General features: G+C 40.6%; 1 protein-coding gene across 1 annotated transcript in view; it reads left to right on the top strand.

Moving 5' to 3' along the window:
• The window catches only part of LOC118556248 (receptor tyrosine-protein kinase erbB-4-like), a 70,211-nt gene that overhangs the window by 46,356 nt on the left and 11,299 nt on the right, over positions 1 to 12,556 (top strand). The window contains exons 5-8 of the mRNA XM_036128249.1: positions 4,255 to 4,330; positions 4,478 to 4,624; positions 8,587 to 8,684; positions 9,764 to 9,934. Coding sequence (XP_035984142.1) covers positions 4,255 to 4,330; positions 4,478 to 4,624; positions 8,587 to 8,684; positions 9,764 to 9,934 — 492 coding nt within the window. The remainder of the gene's footprint in view (positions 1 to 4,254; positions 4,331 to 4,477; positions 4,625 to 8,586; positions 8,685 to 9,763; positions 9,935 to 12,556) is intronic.

The following is a 12,556-nucleotide window of genomic DNA, read 5'->3' as shown; positions in this document are numbered from 1 at the left end:
CCTATGTGTCAGCAGTGTCCAGGAAATGCTGAGCTCTTGCAGCCCAATGCTGCACAACAATATTTGCTCGCTCAGCATAATTATAGCATAATGTCTATTGTACTTTGCAATACACATTCAAAGACTGTTAGAACTGTCTTATCTGACCAACTATTCTGGAGTTACAGTACGGAAAAGCTCACCTGACAAATATGACATGATGGTGAAATTGTCTGTGATTGGTCAAGCTTATAATATGGACGTCCCAGGGATTTATATATCTTATATTCCCTGAAAGCGCTATTTCTCTGCTTTTCGGCACTTGGGAATTTCTTTTAATTTTTCTACAATTCAGACTTTTATAGGCCTGCAGCTCTCATAATGTATTGACTTCTTTCAGGATGGATGGACCATTTTACCCAGTATAACAAAAAGTGTTTCTGAACAGGATTACCAACTATAGCTTTTTGCTGCCAACTGTAAATGGTAAATGGACTGAACTTATATAGCGCTTTTCCAGTCATGGCGACCACCCAAAGCGCTGTACGCTATAGCCACATTCACCCAGTCGCTCTTACTAACAGTGCACACATTTATACACCAAGACGCAGCTCGGTAGGCAATTTGGGGTTAAGTGCCTTGCCCAGGGGCACATCGACATGTGGCAAGGGGAAGCTGGAATCGAACCCACAACTGTAGTCTGTCAAGGAGCCATACGTTTTTTTCTTTTATTATTATCATATCTTTGAGGAATGCAAAAACCACTTCAAGGTGAATGTGCTGGAATGTTGACTCCTGGAAAGAGTCCTACCGCTCCTAAATTTTTCCACTTGGGAATGTCTTTTTTTTTTTTTTTCAACTATAAAATTGCTCCCTCCAAACTACCTGGAAATTCCTCCCAAATGTTTTGACAGCAAAAATTGCACCTCTGAGATCATTGGTGATGTTTTTCCATCCTGGCATTGTTTTCATACACACTGTAAGCTGCATTTATAGGGGAGGTCATGCTTGGTGTTTAGATCACAAAGTTATTTTAATTATATGCAGTTAGATGCTACCTTACCTCTTAAATGCTGTGGGAGCACCAAGTGTACATAGTCTCCATTGCTGATCACTTTACTGCCTGGTGTTGGAAAAACACAAAATGTTACTTTTACAGATGTGGTGAATAAATATGTTCATCTAGATAGCTGCAACACCTGAACGTTACTTTACCTCTAAGGCCTACAGTTGGTTTTGTACGCTTTCGGTCCACTTTCTGTCTCAGCAGGCACTTTTCATAGCCCAGAAACAAAAGTGAGCTTTTTTAAATGTGTCAGTAAGTTAGCAAGGCTCTGTCACCTTTTTGCCACCCTGTAAACACTAATTTAAAATGTCAATACACCAAATGACCCAGCAAGGATCACCTGCATTTAGGCGTGTTTTCTCAGACACCTTTGAGAGCACGAAGCAATGGTTTTCATCGACGTCCTCGTGCAGCAGTGCAGAAATTACGTTGCATGTCTCTTAACAGGCAGCATTTATAACCAGCAATCAAATAGCCATTTTATGCTTGCTCAGTGGCACGGAAACGGAAAATTGTTAACAGGAATGGCTAAACCATGGAGCCGTGTTGCTTTTATCTGGGCAGACATTAATTGTAATAGTTAGCCACCCGGAAGGAATAAGTAAAATTGGAAAATTTCATTTCCAGCATTTCATGATGGATTAAGCTATTTGGATGTGTTTTGAGTTAGATCATTGCTTTTTAAAACTTTTATTATGTTGAAATCTAACCTATTGCAGTCGTGTCACATTCAGCAGAAGACCTTCCTCATAATAATACATTGGGATGAAGCAATCTATCATCCTGCAGGTGATTATCATTAGATTGAATGTTTTACACTGACCAAGAACACTTTTTGGGATAAATTAGAGTGGAGCGAAGCTGTAAGCACACTGGTAAATGTCGTAGAAAGTCTTTCTACTAGAGTTGCAGCTGTCTTAGCTGCAAATATAGATTAAAAATGGGATGTCACTCAGGTTCATACTGTATGTGTGTGAAGCCAGACCATGGGAAACATTTGGCAAAGTAACGTATGTTTTTGTTATCTCAGTTACTAAGACAATTACCAAAATTAACATACCTCTTGATTGTATTAGTGACTAATCATTAGATTATTTTTTTATTGAAGTGCCAGTATTGTGATCCTAAAGGGATGAAGCTATGGCTCACTGATTATGCCAAAGAATTACTTGTCTGATAATTTTTTTGTTTGATTGAGAAGAAAACCTACACTTTATTAATGAGACTAATTAGGTTTTGATGCGTAAAAATAATTAAGTAGCTTATCAACTGCCAATTATCAGGCTTTTCCATTCTCAACATGGAAAAGCCTGGGGGTGGGGGGATAAAAATAAAATAAGCAAAATGAAGGTCTGTTTTGATCAGAGAGCAAAAATTTTTTTTTTTTTTTTTTTTTTTTAGAAAAAAATGTCTGGAAAACTTTGTTTTAGTGATACAATTTAGAGGCACTTCATCCAAACAAACAACGCAGCCAAAATCCCAGTCAGTTTGTTTTGTTCGGGGACTACATCAATCAGAAGCCCCTTCGCTTTCCCCCGCTCGAGACTCGCTATGCAAATTGTTCTGATCAACTCCCTTTATTAAATTGGCTTGTTCATTGCCACATCTATTCAGCTGGAGGCCCAAAGGTAGCCGCTGCATCTTGACTCGAGGCTGTTATCTCCGCCGGAAGGTGGGGGGGGGGAGCATTTTCATAACCCGAACGAGTCGCAAGCAGCCATCTGAGTGATTGACTCCATGTTGGTATTCACTGATGCCTTGATAAATGAGAGCTGTTGTCAGCACATCTGCATGCATTCCATAAAAATAGACGCGCTGTGGGAGATAAATCAACAGGAGTTGAAAGTGGAGGGTTCGGTAACACATTTCCAACCTGAAGCTTGTCATTTCCTCTCTTCTTGTTCATTTCCCTAAAGAGAGCCGGTCGCTCACACAAAGGCGGCGGCCGAGTTTTGGATGACCGATGCCTGCGTTCACATGCAAAAAAAAAAGGGAATGTAATTGGCTTATGCAGTGTGCCGCTAAAAACCCTTACTGCCATCAATATTGGAATCATATTGTTATTAGGATGTGTGCCCCTTTGTCATTGTCATGAATGTCAGGAGATCCTTTTGTTATCACAGTTTCGTACCAAGTCTGCTCAAACCTTCGTGTTATAAAGATGGTATTAGATACATGGTAAAACAATCTCATTTTCTACCTTTAAAAAGGTAATTTACAATTCAACTTCCAAGGGTTTGGCTCAATCTGATGTCCTTGTGTTATCCCTTTACCTGGTCCTTGGCTATTAATTTTAAATCACAAGATATACAATGCTGTCAAAAAGTAGTTTTTTATTCTTACCAGTTGCAGCAGGAATGCATATTTTCTGGAAAGCTTGATATTAGTATGGGTCTCTGTTACGTGTTATAAGTTATTCATTTACAGGGTGAATGTTTTTGTTTTTGCTCCATTGTCTTAATATTAAAAAATGTAGCTTAAAGCTGCAGTAGGGAGTTTTGAGTCAACCTGGGAACAAGGTGAACAGGCACATCTCCCAGCTCCTTATTCTCTGCGGTGCTGCAGCCCTTCCACAGTGGAGCCTGACGTGCTACTCCAATATTTACGTGTCTTTGTTTTCTGAGCACTTGAGAAATTGGCAGCTTTCCTGCAGAGCCAGTTGTTTCTCCACCATTTCTCCACACAGCTGCAGTCCACCGGCAATTTTCCTCCTGGCTCTGATTGGTTGTTTCTGACCGGGAGCGGTGTATTTCTGCAAATGCAGGAAGACCACAGGGAGGAGCCAGAGAGACCCCACCCCCCAACCCACCCTCAGATTATCTGTCTCATATTTTACTGTCAGGACATAGTGACAGTTTCAAGAAATATGTAAAAATACAGTTATATAAACGTTACCTACTGTATCTTTAAGCCAATTACCCCTAGAAATGTCAGATATTGTTATCTCTTCCCCCCCCACACCAATATTGTAAAACCATGTGGCACACACATTTTCTCTAGTAGGATCATGTATACAGCAGGTAGGAAAAGAGTTCCTTAGATTAGTCTTAATACTAGTATTATTGATGGAAGGAAAAGACAGTTAAGCATGAAATGGAAGTTAAAAGCGGAGTAGAATTTCTTATGTCTAACAGATAGGGTTTTTAACAGATTGTTTGCCACATTTGGGGTTTAAAACATGTTTACATTGCCTCTGTGTGTCCCCACAGATGCCCATTAAATGGATGGCTCTGGAGTGCATCCACTACAGAAAGTTCACCCATCAGAGTGACGTGTGGAGTTATGGTGGGTGCTAAATACATTTTACTTAAGAGATGCCATTGATCTGAAATCCGGTTTTCTTAATCTGACAACACACCTTACTTTCAGTCTCACCTCTTCTCTCAATTCCTCTCTTGCTTGTGTCCTTTTTTTCATCTCTTGTTGTAAAAGGAGTGACCATCTGGGAGCTGATGACATTCGGTGGCAAACCGTATGACGGTATTCCCACACGAGAGATCCCAGACATCCTGGAGAAGGGGGAGCGCCTGCCCCAGCCTCCCATATGCACCATCGATGTCTACATGGTCATGGTGAAATGTGAGCAAACACACAGGCTTCAGTAAATACGTATGATGAAATATACGGTTTATGTGAAGCAAGGCATTGATTTTTGTTGCTTTATAGCAGTGATGCCCGCCAGTTTTTGGACTGGAAATGGATAAAATATGTTGCTGGTGTCAGCACTAGGCCACTGAAGCAAAGTATAAAGCCTTGTTCTGTTCTCAGTACCTCTATAGATCACTAATTAAAACATTACATCTAGAGTAATGCGTGCAAATGTGCAGGAGTGACTGGGATTACACATGCTGGATATGTGGCTGGGAGTAGTAGCTACTTTGATGATGTTGCCAGGCAACTACTTGGTCAGAGAATTGAGTAGGATGCTGCAACAAGATTAGCAAAATACAGACTGAACTCAGTAAAGTTTATTTATTTAACTTTGATTCACAGACAAGGTCATTTCAAGGCATTCTGCACAGAACAGGTTCAGCTCCTTTGAGACAAATCCTCTCCAACGAGACCCAGTGCAGTTCAATTAAATTTAATTCACTCTGATTTGCTCTTTTAATTCCTGCATCAAAAAGGAAGTTCAGCAAAGGAAACAATGGTGTTTAAAATTGAATTCCACACAGTGGAGATGTTTTTCGATTCGTAGCGGTGCTTTATCTATGCTGCTATGATTCAGGTGATGCACATTTAGACAAGGCTCTAACTGAATTTTTCTTTATTTTAGTGTTGATATATTTACTGTTTGCAGGGGTCTCTCAGCTTATTATATGCAAGAACATCTTCTGATTGCATGCCATGGTCTCCTGCTGGGGTTTGATAGATAGCTGTAAAAGAAATCAAAGATACTTTCAGAATATACTGACAGTAAAACTAAAACCAGCACACACAGCAGCGCCCAAACCTGTAGAGTGTCGGGGCTGTTTTATTTGTGCATCTTTTTAGCTTTTCTGGAGAATGTAACATATTACATGTACTCAACAGGCCCCAATCCCTGCTGTTTCCACTGGTAATTGATTTCTCTTGCCAGTTTCAGAAAAATGCGTCTTGAATCAACAGGGAAACTTGACATCAAAGTGTTACTGTCCTGACAGTCAACAATGGAAAGGAACCAGTTCTTTTGGAAGAAAATCTACTCCAGATAGGAAGAGAAAGAGACACAGAAGCACAGGGTCGAAATTTGTTCTCTGCTTTTAACCCATCACCCTGGGGGAGCAGTGGGCTGCCATGTGCCGCGCCCGGGGAGCAATCTGGGGTTAAGGGTCTTGCTCAGGGACCCAGAGTGCAGGCGCTGGGGATCGAACCGGGTACTTGCATCCTTCTCTGTGTCCAAGCGCGCTGCTCTAACCACTAGGCCACCACTCCCTTAGAGTGTTGGCCCAGTGGCCTTAATTCACACTGCAGGAGGTGTTGGGGGCTTTCAATAAGCCAAGAGTTCCTAGTGCATGAAGATGGGGCACAACCAATCTGTGTCCCTACACCTGATTAAAATACTTTGAAGTTTGGTCCATTGAAGACTGGAGAGGTTGCATCTGAAGGAACCACCAGAGCTCACGGCACACAGCTTTTGGCTGGAACTTCAGTGCGCGGTGAAGCATGGAAGGTCCCTGCTAGAGGAGCAGTTGTTTGATGCAGAATTGGTCTGCCTCCGCAGCAGTTCAACCAGGCAAAGGGAAGCCATCCGAAGACCCAACCTCCACAGCACATCTGTACAATAACTCGCAGCAGCCAAACGCCTCCAGGGAGTGCAGGACTGAGTCACTTTGTCAATATATTTCCTCACCACCTCTCTGCCCTTGGAGATTGCCTCTCCTAGTCTGCAGTTCTCAGATTCTTTTGTACAATATTGATCTTGTTGAGGACCCAAACACGAGAGACTGAACTCAAAAGTCCAATCAGTCGTGACAATAGTTATTACACAGATTATATGTAAAGCATAATGATTGAATCAGTGCTTGAGACCAAAGAAATAAGTAAATGCTTTAAACATCCGACAGAGCATAAGTCCAAAGTAGTAACAGGTCTAATCTAGTTTTATTCTTTTTTGGACTACTGCTGCAAGTCATGCTATATCACTTGTATCATCTCTGATGATGCAGATGAGTTGAAGTTTAATAAAAGAGCTTAAACCTTTGATATTCATCAGGTGAGATGTTATTGATGCTCTGCAGCTTCATTTCAAGGCCATAAGAGATGCCGATTTATAACGAGGATATGTGGAACTGTGTTGTCATAAAACTGTGATGAGCTGCTGCTTTACGGTCTGTGATGGACAGGCCGTCCTCACCAGAGACTTCAATCTCGTTCTTTGTTGGTGCCATGCTCCATCTGGACCACCACACATTCTTCCCACCCGACTTACCCCCAAATTTCTCTCCAGCTCATACGACCCATCCAAAAGCCCCATCTCCCTCTCCATCATCTGATTCTCCCCCGTCTCTCCTTTTCCTGGCTGTATTCAGAGCCATGGTGCCTCTGTGCAGGGTTGCCGACAGATCCACCCTCCCATATTTCCAGGAAACAGGCCAGACGCTTATTGCCAGAACATGCTTCGAGCGGTGCCAGCTATCGGCTTCTTGGCCAGATTCCCTCGCACCCGTCTGGTCATCACTCAACCTCATCTGAACTTCTCTATGCCTGAAACACCCCTAAAAAATTTATTTTCCACATTCCCCCTTGCCGGGTATCTGGGCTTTTGTCGCACAATTACTGTTTCTAAACTTTGAACACACCTCTTAAGGCTGGCTAATTGTGCCACTGTGAATTTAAACTTTCAGGAACTCATTGAGATTCTCTCTGCAGACCAAGTTAGAAATGAAAACCTACTGCTCTGTTGCAACTTAAAGTTAGAGTATCTAATGGTCTACAATGAGATTTGACTGAACTGAAGAAATGTCTGAAAGCCCTGCAGCAAATTTCCCCTTCCTAAAACTTTTTCTTATACCTACCATGGAGGATTGACATTTTCCTTTTAATTAATGCAAAGAAATTGACATTTTTGGTCAATGTTGTTATGAACACTGAAAAATGAACAAAAATTTCTCATCCATAAAATTGTCCGGGCCTCTCAGTCTGCATGTTTTACCTAAATCAGTTGACAGGTTTCTTCTAAATGGCTTCCTTTAGGATTTCCAACCAGTTGAATGTAAGAAAATGTATCTTGTTTTCCTGGGATGAAACAAAGCTTTTGTTTGCGGTTCGGCCTTTTGCAGCTTGTTTTCCTTCTAACAGATGTGTTTGTTTTTCAGTTGAATTGTCAGTGATTTATGTCATATTAATGATTTATCGTGATCTGTATTTTTGCACTTTTGAAATCCACCGTACACCTCAGCAGTCAGTGTTGTCGAGTATGTAATAGAGGTACGGTCAGTGAAATCAGAAGCTTCGCTCGTCTAGCCGGAGCCCCCGTTGTTTCGCTTTCTCTTCAGGGATTAGCTCTGTTTACTGCAGCTGCAGCCGGTGGGGGAGAAAAATATGGACCTCGGACTCAAAGAAAAATAAAACACAAATAATCTTTACCCCTTTTATCTGCCTCTTAAAATGCCCTTGAACAAGACACTTAGTCCTCAGATTGTACAGAACTCAATTAGAATTAGCGTCTCTGTTGCTCACCCAGCATTCTTTGGATAAACAAAGGTTGGAGTTATAAAGGAGAAACTAAAAAGAACGTCATTGAGTGTTTCTTGCTCAAAGAATAGTTAGGTGCATCCTACAAGTAATACTGAGAATTATTTTGAAATCTAAAAAACCCAAATTATATCTTTTTTTCATTCAATGTGCAGAGGAGACGTGATGAGTGTCTGAACAGAAACGAATGGACTATAAGAGCAACAGAAGGTCAAGATGAGTCTTTCATTAGAAGATGACAAAACGTTTAGGAAGGTTGAGCTGAAAGTGAAAGAACCATTAGATGGCTTTCTTAGTAATTCTTTCATCCAATCTGCATGTGTGTATTGATGCATTCTGCTCTGTTTCTCTTTTTTCTTGTCCAGGCTGGATGATTGATGCAGACAGCAGGCCGAAGTTCAAGGAACTAGCTGCAGAGTTCTGCAGAATGGCTCGCGATCCACAGCGATATCTGGTAATCCAGGTATGCTTACTGCCAGGACATAGTGGTGATGAGTATTCTGGCCCTCATACATTTGTTCTGTTATTGCTTTGTAGTCAGATCTTCAAACACAATGCTCCATCAGACCTAAATAGCATGGCCCTCCCCTGTTAAATTCAGAATTACCTGTGATTAAACACATTTTGATTGGTTGAATTTCACAAGCCCCATCCTGACCTTATACTGCCAGAACTATAGAATTTAAATATCACTTAAACAGAACCTTTGTGGCAACACAGAGTGGGCTTAAATACATTTTTCCCATTGCCAAGCCACTGTCATGCATCCATCTGGAAAGTGTTACAAGGTGCTTTGTAAGGCTTTGCGACTCTAGAGAACTACAATGAAGCCATTATTCACAAATGGAGGAGAGTGAAGTAGACTAAAGAAACAAAAGTCACACTTATTCAAAGATGTTCTACCCAATACATGTGGAGTAAAAGTAATCACAGCACTTCAAAAAATAGCTTCAGTCAAATATGGTGGTGGTAAAGTGATGGTCTGAGGCAACTTGACTGCCTCAGGAGCCATCCATTTTCTGGCAGAAATCCTGAAGGAAAATGTTCGACCATCAGTTTGTGACCTTGAGTTCAAGGCCGCTGAGGTTATGCAGCAGGAAAATAATCCAAATCCCGCTAGTGAGTTCACCTCTAAACAGCGCAGACACAGAATCCTAAGGATGGTTTTCAAGTGTTCTAGTCAAAGTCCAGACTTGGTCTGACTACAGTAAAATTTAAAAACTCTTCATTGTACCAAACACTTAATGGTAGTTATTGCTGAAAAGGGTGGAAACACCTGTTTTTAGATTCAGGGGGCAATTACCTTTTCCACATATGGGCAGTCTTTTACCCTCAATGAATGAAACTTATTTTTTGTATTTTCTTACATGGTCTGTGTCTTATGTTTGAATTTTTAAATAATTAAGTATGACAAAAAAAAAAAAAAAAACACAAACAAAATATTTTAAAGCTTTGTATCCAATTTAGTATTCAGAGTAAATTGATGTCCAAGCATCTGTAATCCCTCCTGGATCAATTTCTCATTTCATGTTTCTGATTCAGGGAGATGACCGCATGAAGCTTCCCAGCCCCAATGACAGCAAGTTCTTCCAGAGCCTGCTGGACGAAGAGGACCTCGATGACCTGATGGATGCGGAGGAGTACCTGGTGCCTCGAGGTTTTAATGTGGCCCCTTCAACGGGAACAGTGAGGCCTCGGGTTGACTCGAACAGAGTAAGAAAGTTGCTCCTCTTTAAAAGAAGTTCTGATGTCTTCAAAAGTAGTGACATAAAACATCAAACTAAATGTTTCCACAGTAAAACAGGAAATCGGCACCGCTGAAGGGATGAGAAGATGTGTTGTAAGGCAAACTATAACTTCATAACCCAACAACGTAACATATTGCAGTTTAATTCTTTTCACTGGAAATAGTTGCTACATCTTGTAATACATGGGATCAAAGACAAACCATAACCCCTAAGACGTTATTTAACAGATAACATGTAACAGTAGATCACTGCGAGTAATCAGCATAAAACCTATTCTGTTAGAATTTCATCTGATCCATTCATGGCTAGCAATGTTTGCCGATTGCTTTACTCCTAAGTTTGGTTACTTTGTAACTTCCACAAAACTTTAAATTATGCCAGAGTAAGGCGGTAGCATAAAATGTTGGCATTATACAGTTAAACCATGTAGTCCACGAGGTGCACTGTGGTTTCCCAGCCATTTAATATACAAGTTTATAATAAGCTTCATCTGAAAATGTTTGACTCCCAAAACCTAAAGTAGTTTGAGCAAAAAGCCTAGACCTAATTTTGTGCCTAAAGCTAAGCAAAAGCAAGCTGAGTTTAAACACAGAATTAAAAATGTCAAAATACTGTCATTTATTTGGTCAAGTAGAAAACATGACAATTTTATTTATTTTTTTATTTATTCAAATTAATGCCAAATTCATAGCAATGTAGACTCTATGTAATAAGACAGCAGACCCCCAAGGATCCTAAGACTCTTAATGTATAAATAAATAGGTTGGTAATTATTTAAATGACTTCAAGTATACAAAAATCCTACAGATTCCATAATGTTATTATTTATTGCTTAAATATGAACATTTAATGGAACACCCCAAGAGATAGTAGAGCCATTTAAAGAGTGTACTTTCTTTTTAATGTCACCTTTCAGAGCTGTGAAAAGTATTTGCACCTTGCAGATTTTGTCCCGCCTAAATGTCTCCGAACATCAAAAAAATGTCAATAACAGACAAACTGTAATAATTACTGCTGTGTCTGGTTGATATTCAGCCAGACACAGAGTTATGTATTTTTAAAAGGTTTATTGAGAGGGTGAATAATGGCAGGTGAGGCAGGCAAGCAGAACCAGAACTAGGCAGATGAGTAATGGCAGCAGATGTAGGCAGGCAGGGAAGAGCAGGAGACCAGAAGATGCAGGTAGGAAGGGACTAGATCAGGCGATGTAGACCAGAGAACCACCAGAACAGGCAGAGCAAGCGGCTGGGGCTCACAGGAAAACAGGCAGAACTGCAGCACACAGAGACAGGAACTTTTAATTGAAGAGTCCAGCTGGCTAAGCACAGAAGATCCAGAAGAGACAGGGCACATCACACAGGAACAGGAGAAGCAATGAAGAGATGAGACGTTCTGGCAGCGATGAGTTGGCTGAGGCCGGCATATGTAGACAGGTGAACAGAGTTCACTAATTAGTGCAGCAGGTGGATCTGATTAACAGCAAGGTGTTGGTTGGAAGGAGACTGAGCTGATTGGATGGTGGCTGAGAGGTGACAAGAGGACAGGAAAAGTCAAGAAATGTTCAAAGTAAAAAACAAAAAAAAAAAAAAAAACTAAAACATGACCCAAACATAATCTGGAAAAAATTTATTTTATTTAACGAGGATGTAAGTGTATCCCATGTGGAAAAAGTTGCAAAAACTACAGAAGTTAAACATGTTTTGCCACATTTTTGTCCTATATCACTAGTCACACTAGTTCTCCCAGACCCTCACAATCAAGAAATCCTTTAATAAGAATTCCTTCTCCGATTTTAATGAAAAATCAAAAACAGATATAAAACAAAGTTGTTGACATCTGTCAGTGGAAAGGAGTACAAAGCTATTTTTATGGCAGTGGGACTCCAGTGAACCACAGAGAAAGCCATTAAACACCAGTGTAAATAAACTGTTAACAGTGGAGAACCTACTCAGACGTTGCCAGCATGCCAAACTCAATCCAAGAGTGCATCAGTGGCTCATCCACAGGGTACCAAAACAACCCACAACAACATCTAATCAGCAGAAAGCTTTAGATGTTGTTTGCGAGATGCAAAGATCTCAAAAGCAACACATCATTCCAGGATCAAAATTCCCATAAGAACACCCATACGCCAAGGAGGAAATTAGCATTTACAGGCCAATTAGTACACTTTCTGTTTGTCCTAAAGTTCCTAAAGAGGTTATTGTGGAAGAACTGATGGAACACCTGGGGTCTGAAACCCTTCGGCACACAATGCAGTTTGATTTCAGAAAACAATTACTCAACTGAAACTGTGTGATGCTATCTAATTTCAGTTTTAATAAAACAAGATCCGGACAAAGGCAGGTTGGTGGGAGCAGTCTTCTTTCCGTAAAGATTTACAGCCATTTAGTCATTCCCTCTAAGCTTAAAAGCTGCAAACTGTCCATAAGTACTCTGAACTGGATTAAATCTTAGCTGTCTAGTTGCTCCCAGTCTGTTGGTAGAATTGAGGCCATAACATAAGAAAATCTTGCTCTATGGCAGTTCCACAACATTCTGTTTCAGGACCTTTGCTATTTACATTTTATATAAATGATTTATAGCG

This window comes from Fundulus heteroclitus, chromosome 24 (assembly GCF_011125445.2).
Source record: "Fundulus heteroclitus isolate FHET01 chromosome 24, MU-UCD_Fhet_4.1, whole genome shotgun sequence".
NCBI lineage: Eukaryota > Metazoa > Chordata > Actinopteri > Cyprinodontiformes > Fundulidae > Fundulus > Fundulus heteroclitus.
This window is presented reverse-complemented; position numbering and strand designations above follow the sequence as displayed.